Consider the following 17,186-nt stretch of genomic DNA (forward strand, 5'->3'; position numbering starts at 1 on the left):
TATAACAAATGCGAATGTATGAAGCATGTAAGTTATAAATAAAAATTTACAAATTATACGAATCTCTCTCTCTCTCTCTCTCTCTCTCCCTCTCTCTCTTTCTCTCATTTAAAAAGAGTCTAGATACACAGGAGATGGTAGTGTTAGAGAGGCTTGCTGTTAGTTCTACCTTCTATGTAAATTGAGAATTACATAGGGCTCGTCCGGATTAGTGCTGACATCTGTAGTGCTGTTGTTAGGCTGATAGCACGGGTTAACAGTATAATTGAGACTAGGCTGATGGAAACTCACCGGCTGAACACTGGTCCTGCGTCGCTCCATCTCGCGATCTTCCAGGCAAAAGTCAGAATCCGAATCGGCTTTTCTGGCAACGTCATCCTGTCATAAAATATTATTGTAATATATCTTCTCTCACTCAACATTAACAAGGGAACATCGCGAATCCGAAAATTCTGATTTTGACGAAATTTTACACACAAGTGAGAGGGGAAAAAGAAAAAAAGTAAATAGATAAATTTTAAAATTTTTAGTTACTGTCCAAAAACGATTTAAAAAAATGAAACCACCTTTTATATATAGAATAAAAAATAATTTTTTAATTTTAATTTTAAAAAATCATGTTTTCAAAATTTTATTACTTTAGTAGTTAAATAAAGGTATTTTTATCATCAAACTTTTGTATAAAATATTTTTTGATATCTCAAATAATTTTCAAGATATCGAGAAAAGCAAAAAATCGTTCTACATCTAAGGAGTGGTTTCATCTTTAAGGCTCCTGAGTACTCGCCGCAAAACTTCGATGTCAACGGTGGCGACATATAGTTTTGTTTCTTTCTCTCTTTTGGGAAATATGTCAGAAGCGAGAAATGACAGCCTAATTTATGTTGCGACCTACGTCGTAATTATTTGCTTTTTGCTAGTGTTGTAATGTGCAACGTATTTATGAAACTTGTGAAATGTACGGCTGCAAAGCTGTGTAAGGAATAAACTGTGTAAAGGAACATTTTCCTCTCCTTTCGACAGCTGTCAAATCAAATGTTCACTTCGGACTCAATTTACAGTTATTTATCAATTGTCAGGAGAAAGGATTACCAGCCGTACATTTTTACAGGTGTGCTGAAGAGATTGGTAGTATTATTTCGTTGAAATATGTTTTTATTTACATGTCAGTCGTAACATAAATCAGGGTATCATTTCTCGCTATTTCTCGCTTGTGACGTCACGATTTCAATATGCGGTGACTACTCAGGAGCCTTAATTTTTATAGGCAACTAAACGTTTTTATATTCATCTATTTACCTTTCCTATATATGTGTAAAGTTTCATCAAACTCAAAATTTACGTAATTTCCTTGTAAAATAATAACAAAAAAATCTGTTCTATTATCGTTCTGATTTTTAAGGCTCCCGAGTAGTCGCGGCCATATTGGAATCGTGATGTCATAAGCGAGAATACTCTGAAAATTATTGCGTGCCATTTTTAAATAAAAAGATATTTCGATGAAACAAGACTACAGATCGCTTTAGCACACTTGTAAAATTGTTTGCCTTAAACAATTTATAATTCGAGACAAAATTCTCTCTCAGGATACTGTGTACCTGCGTCATCTGTTGCGTAGTCGTGAGGATTCTCGCTAACGGACTGCAACATACTGGCAACGTTTCCAGCAACGTAGGCCTGGAGTGCGTCAACAAAGGCTTCATGTACTTGGTGTCGAAATCGCCCCAAATCCTGGCAAGTAACGCTTTCTCGTTAGGCTTTGCGGCGCCGCTACTGCCTGGCAATGCTCCATCCTGCATAGAATTATACTGTGAAATGCGAACAACGCATCAGTCATCCATCCTGTATGTGATTTTCTGATCTTTAAAAGGACGCGATACGTACATCTTCGATTATTCGCAGACAGATCGCGTATTGAGAATAAATTTAAGTGATTTCTCCGCTTTAAAAGTGTGTAAAAGGGTAAACGATGTTGATAACAACGATATATTAATAGCATTCTCTTTTCAACTTGCATCTGTGTGTACTGAGTTACCTTATTCATGTAATATTAGTTAAGAAAACACATGCTTTATTTATCTCTTATGATAATGCTGTCCCATATTGAGCATGTCTGTGTGGATACTTGTTAATGAAATGTAATCTCCGTGTTCTCCAGCTATATTCTTCGACATACAGAATGGATAACAAAAACCATACTAAAAAAAAAAAAATAACCAATCAAAGAGGCACATGCAATCAATAAGACTCAATTATTAACAAAATAAAGCTGCAGCTTTAATATACATTACAAAATTTATCAAATTATATAAAAAAAAGATCTACGTTCGCATGCTACGGTAATAAAATACGTCGAATTCATTTTAAAAAATTGCTCTTTCTAGCAACACTTCGTTGTACATGCAATATTACAAAAAAGTGTTTGATATCGTGCTATGTAAGTTATATATATATGTATGTATGTATGTATATATACAGAATAAGGCATTTAAAAAGACAAGATGTTTTATTCGAAACTTGACAAATACTTATAAAAAAAAGTCAGACAAAATTTATAAAATTTTAAAGAGGAAAGTTAATAATTTTGAATTTTAAGGTTATTTTTCAAGGTCACGTCTAGTTCAATCTAGTTCTTTTTTTAAATGGAATTATCCTAATTTGTTTATATAAATCGATTTCTCTCAATATTCGACGTAAAAAGTTGTAAGGATAAAAATTAAACAATTTACGAGATATTTTTTTATAATTTAATTTATAACATAATTTTACGTAAATATCTCGTACATAAATTCATTTAATAAATTATTCAATTTTTGGTGATCCTACTCTTATAACTTTTTACGCCGAATATTGCGTATCGAAATATGAAATCGATTTATATAAAAAAAAATTAAGGTGGTTCGATTTTAAAACACTAGGTTGATCTTTGATTTTGACACCTACACTCAAATCAATATTTCTATCTTTTTTTTCCTCCTTCGAATAAACAACTTTTATTTAAAACATTTTTTGCTATGATATTATACGTATTTTCAGATAACAGAAGTAACCTATTATATGCCTCACCCTATGCTTATACACATATATATTAATATGTCTCATATGCTTGCGTGGATGACGAATCAATCTGCAAGATTCTGAGTGCGTCATTAGAAACTTGGAATGCAAAAAAAAAAAAAAAAAAAAAAAAAAAAAAAAAAAAAAGTCAATTTGTCTAAATTTTGAATTTGTTAAACAAAGAAAAAGACGAGATGTGTGTGTGTCAGTTCATTTTTAATTGTGATAACGTACCGGCAGACTTCTTTCCCTACGCATGTCCAGCTCACTGTAGCCAACCTCGCCGCCAGACTATCAACATTGATAAATTTAATTGTCTTATAAAACGCAGAACATTCGTTATTAAACGCGAATTATATATGTATTCATAAGTCGAGGGTTACAGAGTGAATCGTAATAATAATCATGCTTGATGATGCGAGTTCGGGTGTTTTCGGCAAATTTCCTAATTTGTTTGTTAATTTGCGAAAATCTGGAAATATGCAATCTTACCGTAAAATCGAAAAATTATTGTTCAAAACTCTTAAAGCTTACTTGTAATAGTCAGAAAATCTGACAATTTAATTTAATTTAATAAATAAATTTAATTCAATTAAAAAATCTTCTGACAATTAAATCTTCTTTCATACTTATAATAGTACTAATTAATTTTTCGAATCTACGGGATATAATTTTTTAAAGAAACAGTAAACTAGCAGAACGTAAACGAAATTTTTTTAAGCTCCTAGTGCAATTAACAAGAAAACCTAGTATGCTTATCCCTGATGCAATATTCAGCGATTTTTACAGCTAGGTAAAGCAAACTGTGAAAGAAAGGGAATTGTATGCAGAACGACGAAGCAATTCAGCTTACATGCACAAGTCTACCCAAAGCAAATCTTATGCTCGTTTAAGTATCCATTTATTCATTACAAATGCAATTTTTTTCCTGTATATAATTATCTTTTTATCACATATGTATAGAGTGTCCCATTTTAATTGACCACTCCCAAAAACTTTTTTATTTTACATTTTAGAAAAAATGTTTTAGACAAATTTGTATGGTTTCGAAGAGGCCATAAGATGATGTCATGGTTTGACCTTGGATAGACAAATTGTGTAATGCTAATGTCGACGCCACAGTAACTTTGAAAACTTCTTGAATATCTCAAAAAATTCTTAATGAAAAAATATTTTATTACAGTGTTTTGGAAAACTCTCGAGGTAAACTATAAGAATATGCAATAATATATAGAATGTTCCATTTAAGAAATTAAAAGTGACTTTCACGTGACTTTCAAACAGCTATCCAAGATCAAACCAATGACACTATCTTATGGCCTCCTCGAAACCATATAACTATTGTCTAAAACATTTTTTTTTAATTAAAAATAAAAATGTTTTTGGGAGTGGTCAATTAAAATGGGACACACTGTATATTATCGAAAATATGTTTTATAAATAATTATTAATACTTATTATATTAATTATTAATATCGAGCATAAGAACCTTACTTTATTCATGCATAATCTTGTTGCATCAAGGTGTTTATATGGCAATTCTCACTACAAATTATGTTTAAAGTCGTGTATCTAGTATCGAGATTGTGTATAAACATATAACATATGTATGAACATATTAATATATATGTACTTGTTAAATATTGTTATATTATGTCGTGAGAGACGTTGCATATGTATATATATATGTGTGTGTGTGTGTGTGTGTGTGTGTGCAGTTAGTATCTATTTATGTATATATTATCCGTAGAGATAGCATAAAGACAGAGCTATCTAATTTTGCATTATCTACGTAATACTAATTAGTACGTTTATCGCAGATAAGAATCGTATCGTACTTACATTACGCGTTCCATTGTGAGAAAGCCCTTCAATTTCCTCATCTACTCCAACTCTAAAAAATATAAGAATTTAAGTAGTAGTAAAGCATATTGTATAATAAATTTCTATCGTTTACGAGTGCAGGATGCCTACTCAAGTCTTGTAAAAAAATGCCCTAAAGATTTTCCGATCTTCTAGGTATTCTAATTTCAAAATTCTAAGAGAATATTTTGAAGATTTTTTGATGCAACTTTCTAAAATATGTTTTTTTTTAAGGTATGTGTTTTCTAATGATTTTTCATTCATATGAAGAAAAAAAAACCTAATCCCTTAAGTTTGAGTGCTAGATTTGCAGATGTACTGAAAAAACTGAACTTTCATAAGATAAACATTTTTACTTGCATAACAGCTTCATTTTTTGTATTAAAAATTACAATAAAAAATATGTATGACATTCAATATATATAAATAAAGATGGATAGATATTTATAATAAATACATATTTTACAACACATAATTCACTTGACTTGCTGACTGTTTACAATATGAGAATTTTTTTTAATTTCAAAAATTCTTGATTTTTTTAGATATTGAAAACTCCCTAAAAAATTCAAGTTCTCCATGTTTTAGGGAGTAGACATCCTGTGTATAATAAATTTTTATTCTTTTTATCGATTATGATTTGAACGAAACACAACAAATTAAATTACTAAAAAAAATTCGTTCTTTTCTTTCTTCACATTCTTTTGAGAGATTCATGAAATTAAAGAAACAAACAAATATTCTTCTTCAACAATCTGATATTCGCGATCGATTAAGTAATAATGAAAAATGATAAATTGCGAGAGTCACATTTAATCGATTTATACACTCACGGAATATTGAACCAGCTTAAAAATTGCGTCGTCGCACCTCCCTGCAGGATAACCGTCAATATAACGATCAAACTCGTTGTGGTCAGCATAGCTTGTCTAGCATCTGATACGGTGTTCCTAATGGCGAGGGCGAAACTCATAGCGCCGCGTAATCCGGCAAAGAATAACATGTGCTGATAATTCAATGATATCTTCGGCTTTCGCGCCAGATTCAGGATGAAGGATAACGGATACACGTTGGCCGCGCGACCCAATAACGCGCATAACTGGAAGACAATACGTCAAGGATCTTGATATTTTAAATTCTCGTCAATAATTATATCTCGATAATCGAGCATAAAATCATGAATCATTAAATCAACAAAAGGCTCATCAAAATGTCCAATGATGTACATCCTGCAAATATAAGTAAGGATACAAATCCCGCGAAAATAAAACCGGGATCGAAATGATGCTTCGGAAACGTGAACATCGAGACGCCGATGTAACTGAAGATGAAATTCTCGGCTAAGAAATTCAGTAGTTCAAACAGCTGTTTCGTACGCTGACGCGAATCCGGGCTCAGATTGTTGTACGTATAATGAGCCTGGCAGATACCACAGAATAAAACAGCGACCACACCTGAAATTTGATGAATAATAACCAGTATTAAACAAAACATCAGTTCTTAAACGTTTAACTTTTCGAAAAACGATTTTTAAAAAATTAAAATATTAATTAAATAAATTTTAACTATGAATTTACTTATTTATTATTTAATCACAATTAATTATAATTTATTTTTTTTAATAATTAAAATATTAATTTAATAATTATTTATTGATTTTAATTTTTTATTTAATAATTTTAATTATTAAATAAAGGCTATAACCGGATAAGCATATAAAAAGTGCCCCCGATGAGCATAAATCACCTGTAAGATCGGCAGCTTCGGCGATTAAGAACGTACTATAGGACATTAAGACGAATAACGCTGACTCTAGGAGAGGGAAGTCTCGCACCCTGGTGAACTTTGTCAGTAGGGCGGTGATGCAACCCATGGTAGCACCAATGAATAGAGACAGGCTGAATATTCCTACAAAGTCTCCAAACGCCTGGAAGAATGCCACGGTCTCGAAGCCACCTGATCCTGACTGATATCGTTCAGCATAGTTCTGTATCGAGCTGAGGCATATCAAGATTTATTTTCGATATTGTACGCCTGCGTTACATCGCTACTAACTTATGGTAGGAATATCCTTGTATTTGCTCACCCGCTAAGTACAATGGCGACCGCATCGTTCAGCACACTCTCACCGAAGACCAGAGCGTACAGATTAACGTCCACGTGTAAGTCATTAAAGATGGATATTATCGTCAGAGGATCCGTGGGAGATATCAATGCACCGAAGTATAGAGTGTCGAGAAACGTGAACGACGTGGAGAGATGCGGTATAAGTTGCACAAAGGCGTACATCAAAGCTCTACAAAGATAATTGTTGATAATTGTTGTTCATCTTATCAAGAGAATGATTCATGGGCAAATGGTTGAAAGGAAAGAATTGTTGTTTCTTTTAATTCGAGTAACAAGTGGCGAAGAAGAAACAGATAAGCTTAATTAAAGTATGACCTATACTCGTTACGATATGCAATAGTTTCTATAAACACAGTATATTTCTCTTGTTGCTAAGCGTCCGCTAACGGCTAAGCTTTTTTCCTAAATGTATAAATAATGAATGAAAAACAAAATAATTAAACACAAAAATGCTTTCCTCTAAATATCCACGAAGGGAATAATAAAGTAACATTAAGGGAAAAGCTTACCCAATAACGAAAGCTGATATAGAAGTCCCTATCAAAGCATACATAAGAATTGCACCCAGATTTCTGAAGAAGTATCTCTGTAAGAATTCATCATAAGCAAGAGTTACAGGGATAAGAATGAAAGAATGTTTTCATTATGCAACTTAATCTTCTGATAAAAAAAATGAAACATGATACTTACACGCTTCAAACTGTATCCTGCATGAAAGATTATAGGAGGTAAGATGATATTGAAAAATATTTCAGGATCAAAAGTCGCCTGCAACGATAAACTTTATATAATACCAATTAAAAATTTACAATAATCTGAAATTTAGCTTGAAACCAGTAGATAAGAACAGCCATCCTTGGATAAACAATTTGTGCCGTTATCATGAATGACTCACTTACCTTCAGGTCGATTTCATTATCTTCCTTGTAGATTTCGCCACGAAACGAGTATGCAAACGTTTTGTTTTTCACGATACCGCCGCCTTTGTCCTCGGGAAAACGTAGCCACAGTGTATCTGGTGGTACAGACTGATTGTACTTGCTTGTATTGTCTGGAACCACCGGCATATGCAAAATAGTACTGCTGGTCGTAAAACCATAACGTATTATAGCTCCTATGATTAAACCTGTAACAAGCAAATTCCAAATTAAAAATTACAATTTGTAAATCTTTAATTTGGACAAAAGTCATGAAATTAAGAGTAAAAACACAGCAATTTTATTTATTATTATCAGTCAAGAATTAATCCTTAAATATCCAAGTATTTTAAAGACAATAGTATCTATGTAAAATTTGAAAAACTTATTGCTTTATAATTTTCTATGAGAATTTTAAGAATTTTAAGGGTATAAAATACTTATTCATATCATTAGCAATAACTTATATGTATAAGTTTCAAGTATATTTAATTCCTATAGAGCGATTTAAAAAAAAAAATAATTTTAAAGAAATTTTTATAAAACTTTTATAAATTATATATATATATATATATAAATAATATAATTATATATATATATAAATTATATATATATATATATATATATATATATATATATAAAGTTTCAAAGTAAAAAATGATCATCAACAGATAAGATATACCTAAAAATGAAACAAATGTACAAAAATTTGACAGCTATAATCCTTTGCATGGAATTACTGCAATTTCAAAACTTTTAACACATAAAATATTTTTACATCTTTAGCAATAATGAGTTTTAAGTATATCAATTTAATAGATAATAATAAATAATAACAATACAAATATAAATTTTAAATATATTTAATTCCTATAGATTGATTCAGAGATGAACAGAATAGTTTAAGTTTAAAGAGATGTGACATGATGCAATTTCAAGTTTTAAGTAAATAAGACATTTTTATGTCATGAGTAATATAATGAGTTATAGAAGTTTTAAGTATATTTAATTCCTATATATATATATATATATATATATATATATATATATATATATATATAGATTAAATTTAAGGAAAAAAAAAATAATTTTAATCTATAATTATATATATATATAATTATTATATATAATCAATTTTATATATATAATATATATATATATATAATTAATATTTAATATATAAAGATTCAGAGTGTGAAAAACTTTCATGAGAAAAGTGCTTAAAAATAAAATAAATGTGAAAAATTTTTAACTACAATCCCTTGCATGGATGAACAGAATGTCCAGAAGGGATGTGACGGTTGTTCGCGTCATTCGCGATCTCTGCGGTTAAAATTACGTCGGAATTATCCTCGACGTAGCAGACGACTTACCGTAGATGACAGCGAGACCAGTTTCATGGAGGAACCTCAGGCGGCGATGCTTGAACATCCATATCGTTAGAACGGTTAAGATCAATAAGAAAGTGTAGAGGAGAAGATTGAGACTGTCGAGCCGGTGCAACAGCTGAGCCTTGGCGTCCAGTTCAATGTCCGTCGCCGCGCCGTTGCATAATTCCGTGAGAAAAACACTCAAAACCACGAAGAGCAGCAGGCGTACACCGCCATTCGCCGCCATCTTCGCTCTTTTGACGTTCAGCCGATGTTCTGTTGTTCGCACTGACTCTTCTCGCAGCAATGAGTTCTATACCATACGTGAAAGAATCATCCTCACAGCATACTGACAATAAGTACAGACCGAGAGCACAGAGCACAGTACATACAGTAGCGCAACTCTGTCAGTACCTTCGATGCCAGCGTACCTAAAAATGAACTGCACATGTGCGGACTTGGTAGATAACCAATCATAGCTAGTGTCTCTGTCTCACTTATACTCCCATTCATAGTTCTTCCTTGAGGAATGGAATAAGAGGTTTGTTTTTTATTCCAGTACTTCTGAACTAGTGCAATAATAGTTAGAATAAGACAAATATACTTTTTCTCGTTCTAACTTACTGCACTAGCTCAGAAGTGCAGGAATAAAAAACAAACCTCATGATTCCTTGTTCCTCATTCCACGTTTCATAAACTTTCCTTGACCAAACAATAAGGAACCTTATTGGCTCCTTTATTTCAAGGAAGGTTTCTTTAGCAGATAATGCGCAAAATATATCTTTAAGGCCCGGTTTCACAATCTATTTTAACCGAAGTTTAAATTCTTTTATTTCGTTTTTCAGAACTTATCAGAAAGAAAGATAGTTATAAACTCCGATTAATAATAAGTTGTGTAACTGGGCCAAAAAGTTGACTGTCATGTGTAGCTGTCACATTTCAATTTGTGGTGACGCGTGTTATTCAAATTGAAAGTAGGTACAGTCGGACCTCTTATCCTACGACTCTCTGATGCTATGAAACCTCTTATCCTACGACAAAAAATCCTCTCATGCTACGACCGTGAAAGGGGAATTATACCCTTATTCTCAAATTTTTGTCGTAAGATCAGAGGTTTAAGGGGAAGATTCCGGACCGAAAATGTCGTAGGATAAGAGGATCGACTGTATATGATGGACAACAAATTTTTAAATGATTCTGATGAAGGATTTGAGAACAAAAATATAGATTAATATTAAATTATTAAATTAAATTAAATTAATAATTAATTAATTTATAAATTATTATTAATATTATTAGAGAGAAGAATGAGAGGGGTCATGCCACCGTTTTTTAGGGAACGCTTTTACCCCGCCATACAGTGGCGCTAACTGGATTCACAATTGAGTTTTCGGAACTACGTGGCTAGATCCACTTTCCAGTGCCATGATAAAACGACCGATTGATTCGAGTCCGTGCTAGATCCACAAATTGTGGTTTGTGTCCGTGCTAGATCCATAAGTACGAAACATATAATAGATTTATTAATATGTTTTATTAGATATTATTAGCTGCGTGATCTTTTCCCACTTTAGCATATATTATGAAGTAATATATACGTATATATAGAATTAAAATGCATATTTTATTTCAGATAAAATTTAATGTTTTAATAATTTCAATAAAAAAGTATTTTAATAAAATGTATATGTGTATATTACTTCAATAAATATTACCAAAATGAAAAATACCAAATTGAAAGACTACGTACAATAACACAAAATTTCATTAAAATTCCAGATTCTCTTAATTGAGAGAGACGTAATCGAAATTTATTAATAATTCTTTTGGTCGTGATAGACTATCAGCTACGTTTGATCTAAAAACTTCTAATAAATTTTATATTGGACGTAGGTATATTGGACATTTTCGTGTAATAAATTATTTTGTACACTATTAAATTACAAATTATATGTTGTAATAAATTGTGTATCCTATTTTGTAAAATATATTTGTAAACATATTGTAAAATATATAATTAATTTTATGTGTAGTATAAAATTACTTATATAATATATATTTTGTAACACATTTTATAATATACTCTCTTGTTAAATGTTTTATATTAAATTTTATATCATACTTTGTAATATATATTTATAACATAATTAATTCTATGTGTAACACACATATAATACATATTTATGTATATAAATGTATTACAAAATATAAGGTTTCTTTTCAGAAAATGCACTTTGAGAATAGAAATAATTCCATCACTTATGTATAATGATCTATAATTGGCATAAGAAATGTAATTATTGTTCTTCCATCTTTTGAGCAAATTGTGGACATCGTTCTTCACTTTACTCGTGGGATCTTTTACTTTAACTTCTCAGAGGGCACATGTCCCTAAAAGATGACTTAAACATGACTTAAAGACGTCTCATTGTTTTTTAGATATCTTTAAGATGTCTTTTAGCCTTTCTGTGCCGTATGGGTTATGCATCTTGGTTGTTAAATGCCTTTTGTAAGCATCAAGCCTACTAAAGGGCTTGATGCATTTATATGTTGTAATATTTTCTTTTCTCTGAAACAAAATGATTAATTAAATAAAATCGCCAGCGAGATAATTCGGAAGGTATATTGCACACACAAAAATATTTTAATATATATACATTTACCAAAGAGCTTAAGTCTTTAGCGAATTTAACAGATTGTACAGGTCTCTGCAATCAAAATCAACATTTTATGATATATGCATGTATATATCCATATGTATTTTAAATAATAAATTAGAAATATATATATACGATTTCTTTATCTGTATTTAATTCCCGTAACGGCCTTCTTTCGTTTCTAAAACATATTAATTTTGGTAATTATCCAGAAAAGCTGCCTCACCTCAGATTTAGATCAAAATAGGCTTATTCGATGCGTTTTGGCTCGAAATAAACGAATCTGGCAGAGATAATCGTCGCTCTGCCCCGCGAACCGAAATATTAATTGTTAAAAATGACAGATTATTTTCTTCTGTATATTCTTCTGACTGTTATAGCAGTCCAACATACAGATTAGCCTCTTTTCTACACGAAATCATGCACAAAAATTTCCCTCCTTAATACCAAAGAACATGTATAGAAAAAAAGCGGCAATCCGTAAGTAATGTATATCAAGTTAATTATTAATCGAAAAAGAGAGATAGAGAGAGAGAGAGAGAGAGAGAGGGAGAGAGGGAGAGAGGGAGAGAGAGAGAAGGAGAGAGGGAGAGAGGGAGAAGGAGAGAGGGAGAGAGGGAGAGAGAGAGAAGGAGAGAGGGAGAGAGGGAGAGAGGGAGAGAGGGAGAGAGGGAGAGAGAGAGAGAGGGAGAGAGAATCACGTTTTTATTGAAAAAAAAAGAAAATAATCTGTCATTTTTAACAATTAATATCTCGGGTCGCGGGGCAAAGCGACGATTATCTCTGCCAGATTCGTTCGTTTCGAGCCAAAACGCGTCGAATAAGCCTATTTTGATCTAAATCTGAGGTAAGGCAGCTCTTCTGGATAATTACCAAAATTAATATGTTTTAGAAACGCCACCCGAAAGAAGGCCGTTATGGGAATTAAATACAGACAAAGAAATCGTATGTATATATTTCTAATTTATTTTTTAAAATACATATGTATATATACATGCACATATCATAAAATGTTTATTTTGATTGCTGAGACCTGTACAATCCGCTAAATTCGCGAGAGACTTAAGCTCTTTGGTAAGTGTACATATATTAAAATATTTTTGTGTGCAATATACCTTCCAAATTATCTCGCTGGCGATTTTATTTAATTAATCATTTTGTTTCAGGGAAAAGAAAATACATATAAATGTGAGCAATGCAACAAGCCATTAAGTAGGCTTGATGCTTATAAAAGACACTTAAAAACAAAGAACCACAAATTAAAGTAAGTAAAAAAACAAATTATTAGAAAAAAATATTTTTTTTTACATTTTAACGTTATGTATTTTTTTCAATTTTCAGTTGCGGTTTAATAGAAGAATCAGAACAAGATAACTAAATGCTCGGTCTTTTGTTGTTGTTGAATTAATTTGGTCTTGGTACGTAATTTCTAAAAAAATCATTATCTTTAATTAGAGAAAACAAAAGATATACACTCCTTAGCACAACGGAAAAGCTAATGATCAAAATAATATCGGACAAGATGACTGGATTCGCTGAGGAACAGCAGGGATTCAAAAGAAACAGGTCCACAACGGACGCCATATACATACTACGGCAGATAACAGAAAAAGCCATCGAGTATAGTAAAAGGGTCTATATGTGCTTTGTGGATCTCACACAGACCTTTGATAGAGTAAAACTTAAAGATGTATTAGGCCTGTTGAAGAAACGGTATTTAGACCCGAATATAATAACAGTTACCGAACAGCTGAACACGGACAATAGTACATACCTAAGAACGGGCAATAAAACAACGAACAAAATTCCCGTGGCGGTAGGTATAAAGCAAGGAGATAGCCTCAGCCCGATCCTGTTCAACACCATCATAGACGAGATCGTCGAGGAAGTTAAAATGGCTGGCAGAGGATATGCAATGGGAAGAGAGGAGATCAAAATAATCTGTTATGCCGACGACGCCGTGATAATATCTGAGGACGAAGATAATCTACAAAAACTCCTATATAAGTTCGAGAAGGTAGCGGAAGAGTTCAATATGAGGATCTCGGTAGAAAAAACAAAATCTCTCATAATATCTAAAAAACCAAGCAGGTGTAAGCTAGCCATATATGACAATTATTCTATTCGAGTAATTATTCGATTCGGCCGATTTTGAGAACCGTAATATTATCTGCAGTTTTGGATACGGCATTTTACGGAGTTTTTCGACGATAAATTGATTCGCCCGCTATAAAATATATTTATCGTCCCGTCCTTCTTCCTATCATAGGAAGAAATCGATTTATCCGATAGCATGCAATTTTCGGAGAGATTTTATGTATATCGGACGAGTCGCCGTCGCGGAAGCGGTTATTTCTCTCTCTCTCTTTCTTTCACTCACTCTGTCCCTTCCTTTTACGCACACACTCAGAATACACACATCGCGTGTAGCAATCGCAGCGTCCGACGGCCGGCGATCCGGAACAACTTTTGGTCATTAAAGTAATGTTATTTTAAGGAACACGTATTCCTGACGTAATTATAAGACATTTTCTTCTTTACCAAAATTTTATTTGAAGCATAATTTTATGCTATAAGATAAAATAGTTAGCGACTCATGCGGCGGTAATCACCCGTCGGACGGTCAGCTGCGCCCGCGCTCGCGGTGTGCCGCGCCGCTCCTGCCTGCCTTCTATACTCGACGCGTGATTTGCTAACTATTTTTGCTTATAACACAAAAACTACGCTTCAAATCAAATTTTGGTAAAGGAAAAATTGTCTTAGAATTGTGTCAGAAATACGTCATTTTACGGACGCAAGGTTGTTCTGGGACACCCTGTATAAGTGCGAAGAAGTCTAACTTGTGTAAATCAAATCAATCAACGTTCGTGAAAATTAAAAGATATCTACAATAATTTTTTCAAATGCTTTAAAATATTTAAAAAATATCAAATATAAAAAATATTAGCTTTAAAATATTTGAAATTCTAATATGTGTGATTTAACTTTTATTCAATTAATAAATAACCTATGATTTTATTTTTATTATATAACAGAAAACATAATTTTTAACTTTTATTTATTATATAATAAAGAAACTAAATGCAACAATGAATGAGTTATATATTTTTTGAATATATAGGCATGAGAGTATGAAATATAAATGTATATCCAATATACGAACATGTGTGTATTTAGAGAATAAATCACATAGGCATATATATATATACAATGCTGTGTAAATTCACCGAGTGCAAAAGGTTAAAAGAAATATAAAATTGTATTGAATATTCTAACAACTTGAATATTGGTAAATTTTTAATCAATCAATTGTCAAGACGTTTCTTTTAATCACAATATTATATGCGTGTCTATTTTCCATTTAAATTTTTGTATTACAAATATGGTACAGTTTACGATTGATTTGCCAACTCAGATTTTTGTTACACTCCTATTCGAAAGCATGTTCGAAGTCTTTGATCTCTATCTTATTGATCTCCTCTGCACTCTGTTGTACCGAGTCGCGTATTTCCAACTGCTTCGAGACATCAACGCTGGAAATCCTCCAGAAGATCACTTGATTTCCTGAAGGAAAATGTATATCTCTGCTAATTTATCCGGTTACCAAAGCTATATGGAAATATGCAATATCAAGTCTGAAGGCAGAAAGAGAAGAGATTGTAAGAACGAATGTCCAATGAGGAAATTTATATTCAATTTGTTTCTTCGATATTATTTTTAATAATACTACTCTGTAAAATACTTATCATAAAATACTTGATATGAAAGTTTTCTTTAAAAAACATGGTGTCAAATTGTTCATTAATCAAAGATCAAATAGGGACGATTTTCAGTTAAAGGAGGGGTGTCAATAAGACCGTTTTTTGGCCCACGTCAGAATCGCTCCAAAGTGTGGTATTTTCTTCCTGCCGATGTAGCTCACAACCTCCTTGAATCGTTTGCTGTCCGAGCAATTAGAGGCTGAGAATGGGCAACTTGAAATCTCAAAAATCAATGGAGTCTTTCACATGGTTGTAGTGCTGGTCTCATTTCAGTATGCTATTATTGAGCTTTCATCACTATATTTTCTCAAAAACTACTAGAATATGCGCTGCTTTAAATACAAAAGAAAACTCATCTGACCTTCATGCATTCAAGATAGAATCAAGCCTGATATTTTGAACGGATTGCCATATTACTCAACAATCATACAATATCCCTTGCGATGAATCGGACGATACTATTGTAAGCCCAAACTTGATTTTAAGGGATTAGATCATTTTGCAAATGCAATGTTTATTCGAAATCATATTACGAAAAAATATTTGAATTCCAAACCTCAGTGAGGAGATGTAAAAAATATTTTCCGGACTTCTTTTTCATGGAATGCAATGCTCAACTTCGCGAAGCATTTATTAAGATTGGTATCTTCATTCAGATTATTGTGTTCTGCTGCATAGTATGTACGACAAATAATCAATTGTTCCATTGTAATTAACTACATCTGAGGCCAATGAATCACGCCTCGTGACTAAAATACGCTGGGTTATAGAGGCGGTTAACGGTCTCCTTAAGAAGTGGAAAGCGTTAGATCATGTATTCCCAAATTCTCAGATACCGTATGTGGGAGATTACGTGCGCATTGTATCTGCTCTTTGCAATGCTTTCAGACCACCGAGGATCAGTGACGATCCAAATGATACAATCATTGCTGAGCGTATGTTGCGTCTATTGCAAATGCCGAACCTCCTCCAGGAAAGAGTTGAAAGAGAAGGTTGGTCCAGGAAAGGGTGATGTGGCAAACCGTAGTTGCGGATTCAATCCCTGATTTCCCTCAATTGACCTTACACGAGTTGATTCATCTGACCATTGGCTCATATCAATTGAAACAAGCGCAATCTTATGCGGAAGAGCACACAGCTGGAGATGGGATGTATCAACTGTTTGTCCATAGGCAAGAGAGAAATATCTTACGTCTCCAGATATAATCGCGCCACACATCATCGAAGGTGTATAACTTGTGGATTGAATATAGTCAAGGATTCAATCCCATCATATCCTGGTACTGTCAATGCAAGGTCGGTGCTAGAACCGTTAGTTGTTGTGCACATGTCGCATCTGTCCTTTGGTATTTGGGGTATTCAAGACACTCTGAAAGACTTCAAGAACGACCATCCCAATCCTACGCACAATACATCCAAGATGCAGAGAACATT

At 32.5% G+C, this 17,186-nt stretch overlaps 1 protein-coding gene and 1 pseudogene across 9 annotated transcripts in view; both read right to left on the reverse strand.

Moving 5' to 3' along the window:
* Positions 1 to 17,186, reverse strand: part of LOC140674183 (uncharacterized) — a 257,866-nt pseudogene that overhangs the window by 166,764 nt on the left and 73,916 nt on the right.
* Nhe3 (Na[+]/H[+] hydrogen exchanger 3) overlaps positions 1 to 17,186 on the reverse strand; it is a 65,968-nt gene that overhangs the window by 9,289 nt on the left and 39,493 nt on the right. For 3 of the 9 annotated variants that reach the window (XM_072907051.1, XM_072907054.1, XM_072907050.1), the window contains exons 3-14: positions 9,338 to 9,647; positions 7,947 to 8,173; positions 7,738 to 7,815; positions 7,557 to 7,633; positions 7,007 to 7,216; positions 6,667 to 6,917; positions 6,172 to 6,374; positions 5,754 to 6,019; positions 4,900 to 4,951; positions 3,292 to 3,348; positions 1,599 to 1,808; positions 292 to 378 (exon numbers count right to left, since the gene is read on the reverse strand). In XM_072907051.1, the coding sequence (XP_072763152.1) occupies positions 292 to 378; positions 1,599 to 1,808; positions 3,292 to 3,348; positions 4,900 to 4,951; positions 5,754 to 6,019; positions 6,172 to 6,374; positions 6,667 to 6,917; positions 7,007 to 7,216; positions 7,557 to 7,633; positions 7,738 to 7,815; positions 7,947 to 8,173; positions 9,338 to 9,647 (2,028 nt within the window). Of the gene's footprint in view, positions 1 to 169; positions 379 to 1,598; positions 1,809 to 3,291; positions 3,349 to 4,899; positions 4,952 to 5,753; positions 6,020 to 6,171; positions 6,375 to 6,666; positions 6,918 to 7,006; positions 7,217 to 7,556; positions 7,634 to 7,737; positions 7,816 to 7,946; positions 8,174 to 9,337; positions 9,777 to 17,186 lie in introns of all 9 variants that reach the window. The other 6 variants (XM_072907049.1, XM_072907048.1, XM_072907055.1 and 3 more) reach the window with 6 other exon arrangements.

This window comes from Anoplolepis gracilipes, chromosome 15 (genome assembly GCF_047496725.1).
Source record: "Anoplolepis gracilipes chromosome 15, ASM4749672v1, whole genome shotgun sequence".
Lineage (NCBI taxonomy): Eukaryota > Metazoa > Arthropoda > Insecta > Hymenoptera > Formicidae > Anoplolepis > Anoplolepis gracilipes.